This window comes from Tachyglossus aculeatus, chromosome X1, assembly GCF_015852505.1.
Source record: "Tachyglossus aculeatus isolate mTacAcu1 chromosome X1, mTacAcu1.pri, whole genome shotgun sequence".
Taxonomy (NCBI): domain Eukaryota; kingdom Metazoa; phylum Chordata; class Mammalia; order Monotremata; family Tachyglossidae; genus Tachyglossus; species Tachyglossus aculeatus.
This window is the reverse complement of record NC_052101.1, coordinates 103,284,950-103,302,155: the sequence shown is the minus strand read 5'-3', so window position 1 is coordinate 103,302,155 and position 17,206 is coordinate 103,284,950. Positions and strand designations below refer to the sequence as shown.

Genomic DNA, 17,206 nt, shown 5'->3' with positions numbered 1-17,206 from the left:
AACAAATACCACTTAAAAAAATGCCCAGGTGGATGGGCAACCACTGGAGGTTCTTGTGGAGTGAAAAGTCATGGAATGAACTTTGTGCTGGAAAAACGATCCTGGAAGCAGAGTGAAGGATGGACTGGAGTGGGGATAGACAGGAGGCAGGGTGGTCAGCATGGAGGCCGATTCAGTAGTCAAGGTGGGATATGATAAGTCCTTGGATCAGCACGGTAGCAGTTTGGATGGAGAGGAAAGGGCAGATTTTAAAGAAGCTGTGAATGTAGAACTGACAGGATTCGGTGAGTTGAATGAGAGAGTTGAGTCAAGGATAATGCCAAGGTCACAGGTTCATTCATTGAATCGTGCTTATTGAGCACCTGATTTGTCCAGAGCACTGTACTAAGTGCTTTGGAGAGTACAATATAGCAATAAACAGACACATTCCCCGCCCATAATGAGCTTAGTTTAGAGGGTTCTGAAACACGGAGGATGGTGGAGTTAACAGTGATGGGAAAGTTTGGGGGAGGACAGAGTTTGGTTGGAAAGATGAGACATTGAGGACCTCCTTATTTCAAATGGGGATCCTCTTTAGGGAGGAGTGTGGAGCAAAGTTTGGCAATGTTTTATATGACATGACTGGGGAAAGACTGGAGGCTGAAGACATTATTGAATAACAGCTTCTTTCTCAGCTGTAAAGTTGCTTTAACTGTTGATTTCCTTCTACGATATAACTGAAAGGTGTTTGTTGTGTCTTCATCAAATCTTTATCCTTGTTTTTGTTTTCATATGAATGTGAACCGTGTCAGTCACCAGTCAGTTGCGGCAAAACAAAAATGATTGCTTTCTTATTTGTTTATGAGGAAGTTACCAGAAATAACAAACATGTCCAGTAAACCACACCTTTCATTTTAATCACATTTTACTGACAAGAACACGCAAAACACAATCCACAATTACTCATTACAGAATATATCAAACTTATTACTGCCTAATCAATCAATCTATCAATCGTATTTATTGAGCGCTTACTGTGTGCAGAGCACTGTACTAAGCGCTTGGGAAGTACAAGTTGGCAACATATAGAGACAGTCCCTACCCAACAGAGGGCTCACAGTCTAAAAAGGGGGAGACAGAGAACAAAACCAAAACATACTAACAAAATAAAATAAAGCTCAACTGAGCAGAATTTGTAAGTCTGATTTGTGTGTGTATACATATATAGGTGTATATATGTATCTGTATATAATCAAAAATGTCAACAAAATGCTGGATATCATCAGTAAGGATATCAGAAGCCAATATGTACAATGAATATTACATTTGTCTGATCACTACATCTTAGGAAGGCCTGATAATGAATCAGTGGCATTTATTGAGCACTTACTGTGGGCAGAGCACTGTATAAAGACCTGATAAGCTGGAGGAATAATGATCAGGGCAGATGGATAAGCTCCTATGCAGACCGCCTAAGAAGATTCGGTCTAGAAAATCAATCAGTCAATCAGTGGTATTTATGGAGAGCTTGCCATGTGCAGAGCATTGTTCTAAGCGCTTGGGAGACTACAATACAATAGAGTTGGTAGGCATAGATCCCTGTCCTCAAAGAGCCTACTATCTAATGGGGTAGAAAGATGTTCAAATAAATTACAGATAAAGGAAGTGGCAGAGTATAAGAATATGCACGTAGGTGCTGTGGGGCTGGGGTATCAACAAGTTTTAAAGGGTACAGACCAAGTGGGGCTCACGGTCTTAATCCCCATTTTACAGATGAGGGAACTGAGGCACAGAGACCTGAAATGACTTGTCCAAGGTCACACAACAGGCAGGTGGCAGAGCCGGGACTAGAACCCAGGTCCTTCTGACCCCAGGCCCGTGCTCTATCCACTCAGGGTGCCCTGCTGCTGGTTAGTCAGGAAAGTGAAGCTGGGAGGGGACATGAAGGATTTGGGCAGGGTCAACACGGAATTATAGTTCCCCCAATCCCATAAAACCAGGACTATGGGCCACCCATTAAACATGAAGGTGGTAGAGTCAAAACAAACTGAACACTTCATCACACATTGAGGGGTCACCATATGGAATTCATCAGCACAGAAAGTTGACTTGAATGAATGAGTGAACATGTAGTCCAGACTTGGTTACTAGATGGAAATTTAGGGGCAGAAGATGGTTTATCTGTAACCATGAGGAGTTATGTCAAGTATAATAATAATAATAATAATGGCATTTATTAAGTGCTTACTATGTGCAAAGCACTGTTCTAAGCGCTGGGGAGGTTACAAGGTGATCAGGTTATCCCATGGAGGGCTCACAGACTTAATCCCCATTTTAATAATAATAATAATGGTATTTGTTAAGTGCTTACTATGTGCAAAGCACTGTTCTAAGCGCTGGGAAGGTTACAAGGTGATCAGGTTATCCCATGGAGGGCTCACAGACTTAATCCCCATTTTAATAATAATAATAATGGTGTTTGTTAAGTGCTTACTATGTGCAAAGCACTGTTCTAAGCTCTGGGGGGATACAGGGTGATCAGGTTGTCCCATGTGGGGCTCACAGTCTTAATCCCCATTTTACAGCTGAGGTAACTGAGGCCCAGAGAAGTTAAGTGACTTGCCCAAGGTCACACAGCAGACATGTGGCAGAGCCGGGGTTAGAACCCATGACCTCTGACTCCAAAGCCCGTGCTCTTTCCACTAAGCCATGCTGCTTCTCAGAAACTGCAGTTAAAGACAGAAAACTCAGCTGGATCATTGTTTATTTTGGGTTTTTTTTTTTGTTTTTACAGTATTTGTTAAGCGTTTACTGGGTGCCAGGCACTGTACTAAGCACTGGGTTAGCTACAAGCTAATCAGGCTAGGCACAGCCCATGTCCCATGTGGGGCTCACAGTATTAATGCCCATTTTACAGATGAGATAACTGAGGCACCGAGAAGTTAAACAACTTGTCCAAGGTCATATAGCAGACAAGTGGCAGAACTAGGGTTAGAATTTAGGTCCTTTGACTGCCAAGCCCATGTTATTCCCAGTAGGCCAAGCTGCTTCTCTATTGTTCTGACAGTGGTATTCCTTATGTTCTTAGGCTCAAATCTGGTTTTCTCAGGGCTTAAATTAAGCAATTTAGTTCTGACACTATTTTAAGGAATGTGTGTGGTGGCCTGGTTATATAATGAGCATGGAGTGTGGAAAAGCAATCTTGGTGCTAAGGTGGGATCAATACCTTTGTTTTCACCTGTAAGGCTCTGGACTTTCTTATAAAGTAAACGTCAAAAAGCAGGAAATAAATGCAAAAGAAATCCATTCAGGTTTCATTGGAAGGCCTACTTCATCAAACTCTCTTTCATGTCTGCTATTGTGTTTTAAAGTCCCCACTATACTTAGATTCATTGAGGCCATCAAAAGAGGACTCTTGGGGGAAAAAAAAAGTGTTTTCAGTAACCTGTATGGCACTGCTGTCTTTTGGAGTCAAAAATCAAACTAAATGGATATCAAAGTGAAGCATATTTTTCACAGAGAAGTTTTCTGGGCAAGTTCAGATATGCTTTCACTACAAGATTCACAGGACAAAGAAACAAACCTTGTTACAGTCACATGACTAACAATTATGTCTTGATATTAGCACTTAGCTATTTTCTAATCAGGCCCTTCCTCAGTTTTACACATGACGGTATACATCTAGAACTGTTCGCGATTATTTATTCGTTCCACCATATTTCCGCCTTTTCTTTAACAAATTAGCATCTGGAATTTTTCATTCCCCCAACAGATGGTGTTGATGTGTATTTGTCTCTCTTCGTTCATTTTCCTTTAAATGAGGATTTTTTTCTCCTATTCATTCATTCATTCATTCAATCGTATTTATTGAGCGCTGTGTGCAGAGCACTGTACTAAGCGCTTGGGAAGTACAAGTTGGCAACATATAGAGACGGTCCCTACCCAAAAACGGACTCACAGTCTATGTCTCTTCCTCTCCACTAAATACATAAGCCTTAGGGCCTTTAAAATCACGTGTCCATGCCCAACCCGAAGAGTACCACCAAGAAAACCCTCAGCTGTAAAGAAGGCAGCAACCAAATTAACTCTGGACTACCCACAACCCAGTGCCATAAATCCCAGTTCCCTACAGAGACTGTTTTGGAACAGAGTTTTTTGTTTACTTAGTAATTTTTGGTGGGTAGAACTTTGTAAAACTGCATCCTTCTTCACGCTCTCGGGCTTCGGCTTGTCCTCGTAGAAATGAATTGAGACCCAAATCTCGGGCTGATTTCCCATTCAACAGATCTAGCACTCTCCGTGACAATATCATCCATTTCCTCAAGTGTTTGTCTCCTAGAACCAGAGTCTTTGAGCTCTGATGAAGGTCGCGACCTACCCGCAAGAGCACGGGTTTGGGAGTCAGAGGACGTGGGTTCTAATTCGGGCTCCACCACTTGTATGCTGTGCAACCTTAGGCAAGGTGCTTAATCAATCAATCGTATTTATTGAGCGCTTACTGTGTGCAGAGCACTATACTAAGCGCTTGGGAAGCACAAGCTGGCAACATATAGAGACAGTCCCTACCCAACAGTGGGTTCACAATCTAGAAGGGGAAGCAGCTTAACTTCTCTGTGCCTCAGTTACCTCACCTGTAAAGTGGGGATTAAGACTGTGAGCCCCAAGTGGGACAACCTGATTACCTTGTATCTACCCCAGTGCTTAGAACAGTGCTTGGCACATAGAAAGCGCAGAACAAATACCATAATTATGATGTTTTATTATTATCTTTCGCACTGCCAACCCCTTGCCCATGTCCTTCCTCTGCCCTGGAACTCCCTCCCCCTTCATATCTGACAGACCAAAACTCTCCCCACTTTTCAAAGCCTTATTAAAAATCACATCTTCCCCAACTGGGCCCTCATTTTTCCCTCACTCCCTCTCCCTTCTGCATCACCTATGCACTTGGATCTGTGCCCATTAAACGCTTCTTATTCACCCCACCCTCAGCCCCACAGCACTTATGTACATGGCTGTAATTCATTTTATTGGGAAGCAGCATGGTGTAGTAGAGCACGGGCCAGGGAGTTGAGAGTCATGGGTTCTAATCCCGGCTCCGCTGTGTGACCTTGGGCAAGTAACTTCACTTCTTCGTGCCTCAATTACCTGATCTGTAAAATGGGGCTTGAGACTGTGAACCCTATGTAGGACAGGGACTGTGTCCAACCAACCCAATTTGCTTGTATCCATCCCAGTGCTTAGTACAGTGCCTGGCACCTAGTAAGTGCTGAACAAACGCCATTATTATTATTATTATTATTATTATTACTGTCTTTCTCCCCCTCTATACTGTAAACTCCTTATGTGCAGGGAACAGGTCCGCCAACTCTGCTGTATTGCATTCTCCCAAGCGCCCTGTACAGTTCTCTGCACACAGTAAGTGCTCAATAAGTACCACTGATTGATTGAAAGCAATCTTCACCTGAAGCACCAAGACTCACTGTTGATTTGATAATATCTGGAAAGCAAGAAAATAAAACCACCAGCAGGTAGAATGAAGTATGTCCTTGGCATGTCCATTCATTCATTCATTCATTCAGTCATATTTATTGAGCGCTTACTGCGTGCAGAGCATTGTTCTAAGCGCTTAGGAAGTACAAGTAGGCAACATATAGAGATGGTCCCTACCTGACAACGGGCTCACAGTCTAGAAGGGGCGTCCATGCCTAAGTCGTAGGGAAACAGGGCATCCTCACCTTTCCGGAAGCTGGTGGATTCAGCGGGCTAAGAGGGCCCCGCACTGGCTGATGTATCCTGGCCCCATGCTCCCCTAGAGATACCACTGATAATAGGGCAGTATTTCTCAGAACGTAGCTAATGAGGGACTGCCAAGCGGCCCAGAATACATGATAATAATAATAATCATAATGATGGCATTTATAAAGTGCTTACTATGTGCAAAGCACTGTTCTAAGCGCTGGGGAGGTTGCAAGGTGATCAGGTTGTCCCATGGGGGGCTCACAGTCTTAATCCTCACTTTACAGATGAGGTAACTGAGGCCCGGAGGAGTTAAGTGACTTGCCCAAAGGCACACAGCTGACAATTGGCGGAGCAAGGGTTTGAACCCATGACTTCTGACTCCAAATAATAATAATAATAATAATAATAATGGTATTTGTTAAGCGCTTACTATGTGCAAAGCATTAATAATAATCATAATGACACTTATTAAGCACTTACTATGTGCAAAGCACTGTTCCAAGTGCTGGAGGAATACAAGGTAATCAGGTTGTCCTACGTGGGGCTCACAGTCTTAATCCCCACTTTACAGATGAGGTAAATGAGGCACAGAGAAGTGACTTGCTCACAGTCACACAGCTGACAATTGGCAGAGCCGGGATTTGAACCCATGACCCCTGACTCCAAAGCCCGTGCTCTTTCCACTGAGCCACACTGCTTGTCCGCCACACCACTCCTGCACTCTGGGAGACTTTTGGAGAGGAGTGTGCCCTTTGCTACGCAGCCTTTTAGCTGAACAGACACACCCTGTCAAATGCTGCCAGGGATATTTTGACACTGGACCTGCTGCCGCTTACTCCATTGCACGAACTGTCTGTCACACTTGGGCAAATGTTAACTGTGGGTTGATACAAGTTCCTTTACATCATGAGCCTCTGGAGTGATCCAAAGGGACTTTGCCTCTCCAAGGGGCTCTTCAGATTGAAGAGGTATTCTTCCCAAAATACCACTGTCCTAAGTGATATTTTCCAAGCACATCTCCTGGTTTGCTTCCCAATGCTTTGCCTTGGCTGTAGATGTTCTGGTCATCGATTAGCAGAGTGAAATACCCTGCTCACGTTTGTCCTGAGTCCACCCTCTCAGAGACGTCATCAGAAACTGAAAAATAAATCCATATTGATTGAGTATTTCCCAAGTGCTTAGTACAGTGCTCTGCGCACAGTAAGCGCTCAATAAATACTATTGAATAAATGAATGAATGAGGAGCCTCTAAGCAAAGCTCTTTTTGTGTGGTCTAAACTTTCAGCCTCTTAGCTCGAAGGGAGATAGAAATGGGGGAGGCAGGAACTGTGACACATCCCAACTGCATAAAAACTTCAAAATTTCTCCATTCTGAAAGTTAAGAATGAAATCAGAAATTGGCAAGTTTTAAACTCCAGGTCATTATACCTAAGGCAGTTGATGCCCATCAAGGATGTTGAGCCTAAACCAATGGCTTGTGACCTTTGATATAATAGCAGAATACTTGAAAAACAAAATGTTGCACACGTTGAAGCTGGCCTAACCATCACTTTGTGTTTTTTTCACTCAAAGATAGATATCTTTTCCTAACCAACTCACTTGGCCTCCTCTAGACTATAAGTTCGTTATGGACAGGGAATGTATCTGTTCATTGTTATATTGTACCCTCCCAAATGCTCAATAAATACAATTGACTGGCTGTCCTGAAGTCAATAGATGGCATTTGAGTGCTTATTGTGTGCAGAGCAATGTACTAAGCATATAAGAGAGTGCAGTACAACAGAGGTGGAGGAAATGTTATACCTGTAATTATATCTATATAATTTTATCTGCAATTTTATTTATTTATATTTATGTCTGTCTCCTCTCCTCTAGACTGTGAGCTCATTGTGGGCAGTGAATGTCACTGTTTATTGTTGTATTGTACTTTCCCAAACACTTAGTACAGTGTTCTGCATACAGTAAGTGCTTAATAAATATGATTGAATAAATGAATGAATTCCCCCCTCCCAGCCCCATAAGATAAATGAACATACCTGTAATTTATGTATTAATAATAATAATAATGATGGCATTTGTTAAGCACTTACTATGTGCAAAACACTGTTCTAAGTGCTTGGGAGGATACAAGATGATCAGATTGTCCCACGTGGGGCTCACAGTCTTCATCCCCATTTTCCAGATGAGGTAACTGAGGCACAGAGAAGTTAAGTGACTTGCCCAAAGTCACACAGCTGACAGTTGGCAGAGCCGGGATTTGAACCCATGACCTCTGACTCCCAAGCCACGTCACTCCTGAGCTCTTTCCATTGAGCCATGCTGCTTCTCTATGTCTGTCTCAACCTCTAGACTGCAAACTCACTGTGGGCAGGGAATGTGCCTGTTTACTGTTATATTGTACTCTCCCAAGTGCTTAGTATAGTGCACTGCACACAGGAAGTGCTCAATAAATACGATTAAATGAATGAATGAATGAATGAATGAATGTTCCCTGCCCACAGTGCACTTACAGTCTAGAGGATGAGCAACTACCTAATCACAAAGCTCCCAACCTTAAGATTCTCCTCTAGCCTGTAAGCTATACTGTAAGAGGGCAGGGACTGTGTCTACCAACTCTGTTGCATTGTACTCTCCCAAGTGTTTAGTACAGTGCTCTGCATACAGTAAGTGCTAGCAATGAATGATTGATTTGCGCTCATTACAAAAATCCCAGTATGGAGGCTTGCAAAGGCTTTCATTCGGTGGTTCACCAGATGTTTGTTAGAGCAATGAAGCACTGGATAATATGGTCTTTTAAGAAAATCTTTGTTTATTTGATGTGAGGTAGTATTTTAGCAATATTCAAACCAAAAAATAGGTAGACACCTTGAATATAATGTCCCTTAGTTGGATTCTTTCCATTAAAACATTCATTCCCACTCAGGAATCTCTCTCTCTCTCTCACTCACTCTCTCTCTCTCTCTCACACACACACTCACACACATGTCATTTGTTTGAAGAAAATACCCGTTATAGTCAGGGCCAGCATAAACCTGGGAAAAATTGGCTGCTTTGGATGACGCCATTAAGTGACATTGCAGGCATATGGAATATTTTCTGAAAGAGTGTTTTTCCACCAAGGCATTACTGCCGTCCCTGCCACCCCAACAACTGCCCCTCATCCTAGCTCCTTGGGCTCCGAGACCCCAATTTACACTCTGCTACTACTCGGAACCAAATGTGGCAGTCATCTTTGGGAGGACTCACACTTTAATCTCATGCTCCCATTCATGGCAGAATGTTTTGAGACAACCTTAATAATCACAGTAATTTGCAGCTTTACTCTTCACTCTGAAATCTTTCTCTCACCTCCATTATTGCCAGAGTAGACTACTAAATCGCTGTTGCCCCTAACAAAAGAAATTTGCAGGGAAACCCCCCTGCTGTTAACTAGAAATATTTTAAAAACACACACAAAAAAAACCTCAGTCACTAATTGTCTTCTCCGTCATTCCTTGCTTGAAGAAATTTGCTTAAAACTTCACTTTTTTAAAGCAAGTGACATCTTTGGGTGTATTGCTGGGCAGCTAGTCAAATTCTATGTGAATTCTGAACACCTTTGAGCTAGGTGCCTGATGTGGCTTGAAGGGCTATCCTGTCCTTTCCCTTTGGGTGTTATTGTTAATTTTGACACCATTACAATGAAATTGAGAAGACAGAATCCTCAATGATATCAGAACCAGGATCTTCTACAAAACTTAAAACTTCAGTCTCTGTTTCACTGGTACAGGCTTTCTGAAAAATAAACATAACTTTTAAGTAGCAGTCTAAACAGACAACAACATTTAAAGAGAGAAACTCAAGACGGTCAATCCCAATGTAGAATTCTAGGTATCATTACCTAGACTGTAAGGGCCTCTTCAGATGGTAAGGGAATGTGTCCACCAACCCAACTGTATTGTACTTTTCCCAGTATCTAGTACAGTGCTCTGCACCCAGTAAGTGCTCAATACCTAAATAAATAAATGGTCTTATTTAAAGTTATAAATGGAATGTCATTTTTGTTGGAAAGAGAAATCATTCAGAATAGTTCAGTTTATGAGTTAGCATTGCTTGTCAGAAACTGAAATATTTGAAAGAACACTGGATCCATTTCATTCTGACACCCCTAAGTCTCTAAGAAAAATGAGCACCAGGAACAAACTAAAACACATAAGTATTTCAATGCATTTGGCTTTTCTGAGCCGAATCCTGCAGGGCACCATAACCCTAAACAGGATTCATTTTTGTGGGGGAACACGAAGTGAAACTGAAAATCTTTTCTAAGAAAACCCTTTGAACCATTCTTAACTGCAGAATTTGAAGTGCTCGATATAGGTTTTTTCACATGATTCTTTCTGCTTATTGCTGTAAAGTGAAACAAATGGTTTCAATAGGCAGGTTTTATAATAGCTATTCTGAACTGGACCTGGCAAAAACTTACTTGACAAACTCACCCACAGAGATCTCAGGTGACCAGAGTAATAAATAACGGTGCTGTGAAATAACAAGACTCTAGGAGCACTGAGCTGGACAAAGCCAATTGTAATTAAAAATGGAAGGGGAAAAAAAAGAAAATATTTCATTACCCATTCCCCGTGGACTGGTGTCTACATCGCCAAAGCCATTGCAATTGGCATTAATTGGCCCCTTTGCTGACACTATTCGCAGTGGCACCATGTGATTTGGAAAACTGCCCTTTGAGATGATCCTTCCATAGCACACTGGAAGCCCAAGAGAAGAGACTTGGGAAGTGGGGGAACGAAGCGTGTTGGGAAGTTCGAGCTGCCTCTGTCACTTTTCCTGTGGCTAAAGAATTTCAGCCTTCAGAGCCACCTGATAGCAAATACCTTCATACGATTTCTCTGTTTGAAATGTTTAAATGGGGAACTGCATCGTGAAAAGAAACTTCTATGACTATAATAAGATTACCAGGAGAGCTGAGATTTGCTTAGCTCTAACAGTATTTGCTATTTTGCTTATTCTGAAATAGGTTTGTTATTACCGAAAGCCTTATTCTTTTCCACAGATGCTTTTACTTTAATTAAAAACAAACTGCATGCTTATAAAAAATCTCCTTGGCCAATTTCTTTCACTAGACTGTGGAATATCATGGAAATCCTTTTTTTTTTTCCTTTTGGGAAATTAGAATCAAGCAATAGACTGTTCTAAGAGCAAAAAAAAGTGAATTTAGTCTATGCTGAATAAATCAAACCTACTCCTTAAGAAAATGAGGATTTTGAATGTATTTGAGAATTAAGGCTGACCGACGGCTCCTCAGAAGGTTTTGTAATATAGTGTCTATTTTAACAGGGCTTCACTAGCAAAGTACAACAAGAGAATGCAGAGAAATCAGGAGAAAGCGCTTAGTACAGTGCTCTGCACATAGTAAGTGCTCAATAAATACGATTGATGATGAGAAAGGGAGTTTTTTGCAAGAATGAGCTAAATGGTTGCTTCGGGTCTCTATCCTGCTTTGCTGGAGGAGACCTATAATGTCAGATTGTAATAGGAAAAGCAAAGCACGCACAGGCACTGCAGAAGAGTCCAGTGTCGGCAAATTGGCATTCTGACTTGGTTGGCAAAAAACTTTTCTGACAAATTGGAGCTGGGTATGGAGGTTTGAGACCAAGGCAGTAGCAGTAGCTGGATAAGGCTCTGGCTGCCTCCATCTCTGAGCCAAAGGGGCTGCTACCCCCAGGGCATAGTATAGCATGGAATTAGGACTCAGGAGGTCATGGGTTCTATTCCTGGCTCTGCTGTGTGACCATGGACAAGTCACTTCACTTCTCTATCCCTCAGTTACCTCATCTGTAAAATGGGGATTGAGACTGTGATCCCCACATGGGCAGGGGCTGTGTCCAACTCAATTTGCTTGTATCCACCCCAGCACTCAGTACAGTGCCTGGAACCTAGTAAGTGCTGAACAAATGCCATCATTATTATTATTATTACTCATTAATTTACGTTCTGCTTCTGCTCCCCTCTGCAAGACATATCGCCCCTAACCACCACACCTGTGTACTCACAATCACCTGTGGCACTTATGTACCTATCTTACATGCCTTACTATTTTGTCACTCACTCATGTTACAGATCCACTTCTTTTTCCCTCCTGTCTGTAAAGTATTTTAGTGTCTGTCTCCCCTGCTAGATTGTAAACTCCTCGAGGGAAGGGACTGTGTCTAACTCTGTTATACTCTCCCAAATACTTGGAGAGTTCTGCCTCCTATCGTTTGATTACCCGACTGATCAATGTTCTCTATTTCTCCTTTTTCCACCAGTTCTAGTCTCCATTACTTTCATATCTTTACCACAGGACTTGCATGCATCAAGGCAATAAAAGGACCATGTCAGTCTGTTCCTTAGGTGTCAGGGAGGCCAAAATGCCAAACTGATATGCAGATATCACTGTGTCCCTTCTTGTGGTTTGAGATCACTTTAACAAACAATCCATGGTATTTATTGAGCACTTAGTATGTGAACAGCACTGTATTAAGCACTTGGGAGAGGATAATACAACAGAATTAGGACTTAGTACAGTGCACTGCATACTGTAAGCGCTTAATAAATATGATTGATTGATTTCAGAGCCAAGTGCAAGGGCGACACCGAAGGAAGTGGGAAACGAGGAAATGAGGGCTTAGGGAAGGCCTCTTGGAGATGTGCCTTCAATAAGGCTTTGAAGCCGGGGTGGGGAGAGTGGTAATCTGTCAGATAGGAAGAGGGAGGGCTTTCCAGGTCAGAGGGAGGATGCGGGAGAGAGGTCGGAGGCAAGATGAGATCAAGGTACAGTGAGTAGGTTGGCATTAGACGAGCGAAGACTGCAGGCTGGGTTGTAGCAGAAGAGCAGCAAGGTAAGATAGGAGTGGGCAAGGTGATTGAGTGCTGTAAAGCCGATGGTTAGGAGTTTCTGTTTCATGCAGAGGTGGAGGTTCTTGAGGAGTGGGGAGATGTGGACTGAACTTTTTTCCCCTGTAGACTGTGAACTCCTTGTGGGCAGGGAATGTGTCTATCAGCCCTCTTGAATTGTAGCTTAGCATTGGTTGATTGATGGATTGGTTGATTGAAAAATGAGCCAGGCAGCAGAGTGAAGTAAGTTCTGGAGCCGGGAGACGCAGGATGCAGAGAGGTCAGTGAGACGGCTGATGTACCCTAGGATCCTTGGTCCGTAGATAACTTGAACTGGTCCAGACCACCGGAGTTTGCTTTCCAGTAGCCTGGACCACCCCACCAGGGCAGTTCCCTGCAGGACCAGTATTGATCTCAATTCAAAATGTTGAGTTGAAACCACAATATTTTCTTCTACTACCAAAAGGGAAATAGTGGGTTAGGGTGCCAGGTACTTTACGAAGCACTGGGGTAGATACAAGGTAATCAGGTTGGACAAAGTCCCTGTCCCACATGGAACTCATATTCTAAATTGGAGAGAGGAGGATTTGATCCCCATTTTAATAATAATAATAATAATAATAATCATAGGATTTGTTAAGTGTTTAATATGTGCCAGGAACTGTTCTACATTTTACCACTTTACAGATGAGGTAACTAAGGCACAGAGAAGTGAAGTGACTTGCCCAAAGTCACACGGCAGACAGATGGCAGAGCCCAGGTTCTCTGATTCCCAGGCCCATGCTCTTTCCACTGGGCCATTCTGCCTCCCTTGGTCTGGCTCTTTCCTGCTCCCAGCCGATCATCACACAAGATCAGTATCCAGGTCTTCGGAAAGCACATTTCAGCAAATGCACCACATGGGGCATATGCCATTTTCCCCTTATGACTCTCTTAACGGCGACACAATAAACATGAGTCGGTGATGAAATCGAAACAATTATCAACAATGTGATAGGAAAGACGTGATGATCATAAAGGATCATCAACCAAAAAGAATTTTAAGTCAAGCTTTATCTAAAAACAACACTGAATTGTCATGCAGAATCAGGGCACAATGAATAAAACAACTGCATCTTCTAAGAGAATGATTTTTACCTCATAGATGTTGTTTAAAAAGAGATCTTCCATATTACCGTTTGGTGCTGGAACTGGTGGAAACAACTTGGTCCATAAATGACATCTGTAAATGGAATACAGAACAAATATGGACATATTTCCTCTGTTTTTCCAGTCCAGAATTCGCATCTCAAAATGGCACTAAAACTCTTCCTCTAACTACAGTGGGGGTGACATATAGATTGTTTGTTTTGTTTTAGGTATTTGATGACCCTGGAATTACTCATCTCTTGACTCATCTCTCTCTTACACCCCACATATTCAAGTCTGTCACCAAATCTTGTCAGTATGTTTTTTACCTCTGTAGACTGAAAGCTCCTTGTGTACAGGCCACGTGTCTAAGTATCTGTTGTGCTCTTCACACAGTAAGCGCTCAATAGATATGTTTGGTATTCCTTAAGCGCTTACTACGTGTTGAGTATGGTTCTAAAAGCTGGGGTAGATACAAGCTATTCAGGCCGGATACAGTCCCTATCCCACATGAGGCTCACAGTCAAGTGGGCGAGAGAACAGGTATTGAATCCCCATTTTGCAGTTGAGGAAACTGGGGCACAGAGAAGTGAAGTGACTTGCCTAAGGTCTCACAGCAGGCAAGTCGTGGCCTCGGGATGAGAGCCCTGGTCCTCAGGTTCCCAGGCCTGGGATTTATCCACTAGACCACTCTGCTTCCCACCTAAGAACTGATAACCCTAAAGCGCTTTGAACAGTCGACCGTCTCCAAGTGAATGTGAATACAGAAATCACCGGTGTGGGATGACGTGGAGAAGGAGACTGTCCTAACTCTTGCTGAAAGATACTCATAACTGGCTAGCTGGTGATGAACGTTACATTTTTGGAAAACCTGGAGCAATCTGAAATGATAGTCATACTGCTTGGCTATATATACCATGCCAGGAAGCAAAGATTGGCTCAAGCACATCAGCCATTCTGGAGCAGGATGGCTCAAAAGCCTAGCAATCAGTTAAAAGGAGATAATGTGGCACAGTCTGTTAAGCTACTGGCATGTGCCTTTTTTATGGGCCGGGGCACTATTTGATACAGCAGCTAGGCCATCCACTGGACCGGAAATCACAACACAAAGGCCATTGAGGGTGGAATGGAAATCAGCTAAGAAATGAGAGGGTGATTCAATAATTTAAGGGCCTTTATAGAAATTAACAGGCTATTAGCTGATTCAGGGACAGGTCTTAAATTGCTGAGAGCAGTTTCATTCTATGCCTGGTATTTGCTACTCAATGAATCTTTCAGCCCGAGCGCTATTGATTTTCTTCAGTTTAGGCAGCAGTCCAGAAAGATGCTACCGGCACCCTAGAATCTCTTGATAAGATTGCTCCTGAAAGACAGTGAGATTACCTGCTATAATTACTTGGCTGGCCTGTTGTACACAGCCTCTAAATATATTTCTAGAGGTTGGGGGTGAGCGGGGTACCAGAAAAAGCCAAGACCCGCAGCAAATAGCCTTTAGAGTACTTACAATCGACATATGAGAGCGAGAACTAGCAAAATGACTGCCGAGAGCAGACTCAAGAGCCATTCTCCTGGAATCCACTGCTCATCTTTTCCTAAAGGAGATAAAGAGGAAAGGAACCAATGAATTTTATTGGCCAGGGGTAGCCAAGAGATGTGCCTTAATTTTTAAATGAGGTGGATTGAATAAATTACCACAATCAGGAAAACCAGTGATCAGTGAGCAAACAATAATCAGTCAATATGTTCAAATACTCAACTTAATCTGAAAGACACTGATGATCAAAGTGTCTTTTGGCTCCCTGTGTGTGATGCACGCACTGGAACAATCTAGCTAAATTCGAGGTCTACAAAACTGCAAGAATGTGGTCTAGGAACTAATTACAGAAAATGACGTGGAACAGAAAAGTGAAAAAATCAGTTAATAAGATGGATATTATGAAAATTCCTAGCCAAATATATCAGTGATGGACAGTAAAAATGAAATTCACTGGCATTGATGAATAAAGCAATATTAGTGAGGAGATTTGAGAACCACAATTCAAAAGTGTGAGCGTAACAAATGATTGACACAAAGGCAATACTTACTGAGCTAATGTCCCAGTTTTTAAGCTACTTCCTGGGTTAAAATGGGTACTTTAGGAGGACTTACAGGCCTCAATAATACCATTTAGGGCCCTGCCAAAATATTACAATAAGTAGTATCCAAATGGTTCCCTAAAGACTTGTAAGAGTTATCGTAACTCCCAAAGATATAAGCTTACACTCAACCAATGGTATTTACTGAGCACTCACTATGTGCAGAGCACTTTACTATGTGCTTGGGAAAGTACAATTGAGTTTAGTAAACACAATCCCTGCCAACAATAAGGTTACAATCTACAGGGGCGCTTACAGTCTCCAAGGAATAATTCATGGTGCAGGTGACTAGTTCATTATTGGGCTATTTATGGGCCAGAATCTACACCAAACTATGCAGTAATGGAATATATGGGATTATCAGTATTTATCGCATGCCCACCTGCTGCAGTGAAGTGAATTAGGGGAGGCAGTTGGGTAGTGAAAGACTGCCGGTCTGGAAGTTGAAAAACCTGGGTTCAAGTCCAAGCTCTGTCACTGGCCTGCTGTGTGACTGTAGGCAATACACTTAACCGCCCAGCTCCTCAGTTTCCTCCTAGTTAAAATGGGGATAATAATAGCAACCTTTCCTCACACCTCCCTTGGAGAACTCATTCGCTTCCATGGCTTCTCTACATGGATGCATGATTCCCCAGTTTACCTCTCCAGCCCTAACCTTTCTCCTTCTCTGCAGTCTCACCTTTCCTCCTGTCTTCAGGACATCTCCACCTGGATGTCCCGCAAACAGCTCAAACTAAGCATATCCAAAACAGAATTCCTCATCTTCCCACCGAAACCCTGTCCTCCCCTAGACTTTCCCATCATGGCACACAAAACCACCACCCTCCCTGTCACAAGCCCATAACGTTTGCACTATCCTCGATTCATCCCTCTCATTCAACCCGCATATTCTGTCTGTCACCAAATCCAGTCAGTTCTGCTTTCACAACCTCTCTGGAATCCACTCCTTCCTCGCCAACTAAACTGCTACCATGCTCATCCCAAAAAATATGTTGTGAATTCTCTGGCTCCCAGGCCTGTGCTCTTTCCACTAGGCCATGTTGTTTCTCTCCTGGAAAAACATTTTCAAGTAACTTTTCTAGTGGCACAATGACACGAGCATAGGTCTCGGAGTCAGAGGACCTGGGTTCTAAGTCCAGCTTCGCCACTTGCCTGCTGTGTGACCTTGGGCAAGTCATTTAACTTCTCTGTACCTCAGTTTCCTTATCTGTAAAATGGGAATTCTAAACCTGTTCTCCCTACTGCTTACTTAGACTGTGAGCCCCATGAAGGACAGGGATGGTGTCCGACCTGATTATCCTGCATCTATCCCAGTGCTTAATACAGTGCTTGGTATATACTATCTATTACTCTA

The 17,206-nt window shown here is 42.7% G+C and overlaps 1 protein-coding gene across 1 annotated transcript in view; it reads right to left on the bottom strand.

Moving 5' to 3' along the window:
- Nucleotides 1–4,187: 4,187 nt before the first annotated feature.
- IL5RA (interleukin 5 receptor subunit alpha) overlaps nucleotides 4,188–17,206 on the bottom strand; it is a 42,542-nt gene continuing 29,523 nt past the window's right edge. Inside the window, exons 8-11 of the mRNA XM_038771741.1 lie at nucleotides 15,221–15,308; nucleotides 13,726–13,810; nucleotides 9,398–9,492; nucleotides 4,188–4,353 (exon numbers count right to left, since the gene is read on the bottom strand). Coding sequence (XP_038627669.1) covers nucleotides 4,188–4,353; nucleotides 9,398–9,492; nucleotides 13,726–13,810; nucleotides 15,221–15,308 — 434 coding nt within the window. The remainder of the gene's footprint in view (nucleotides 4,354–9,397; nucleotides 9,493–13,725; nucleotides 13,811–15,220; nucleotides 15,309–17,206) is intronic.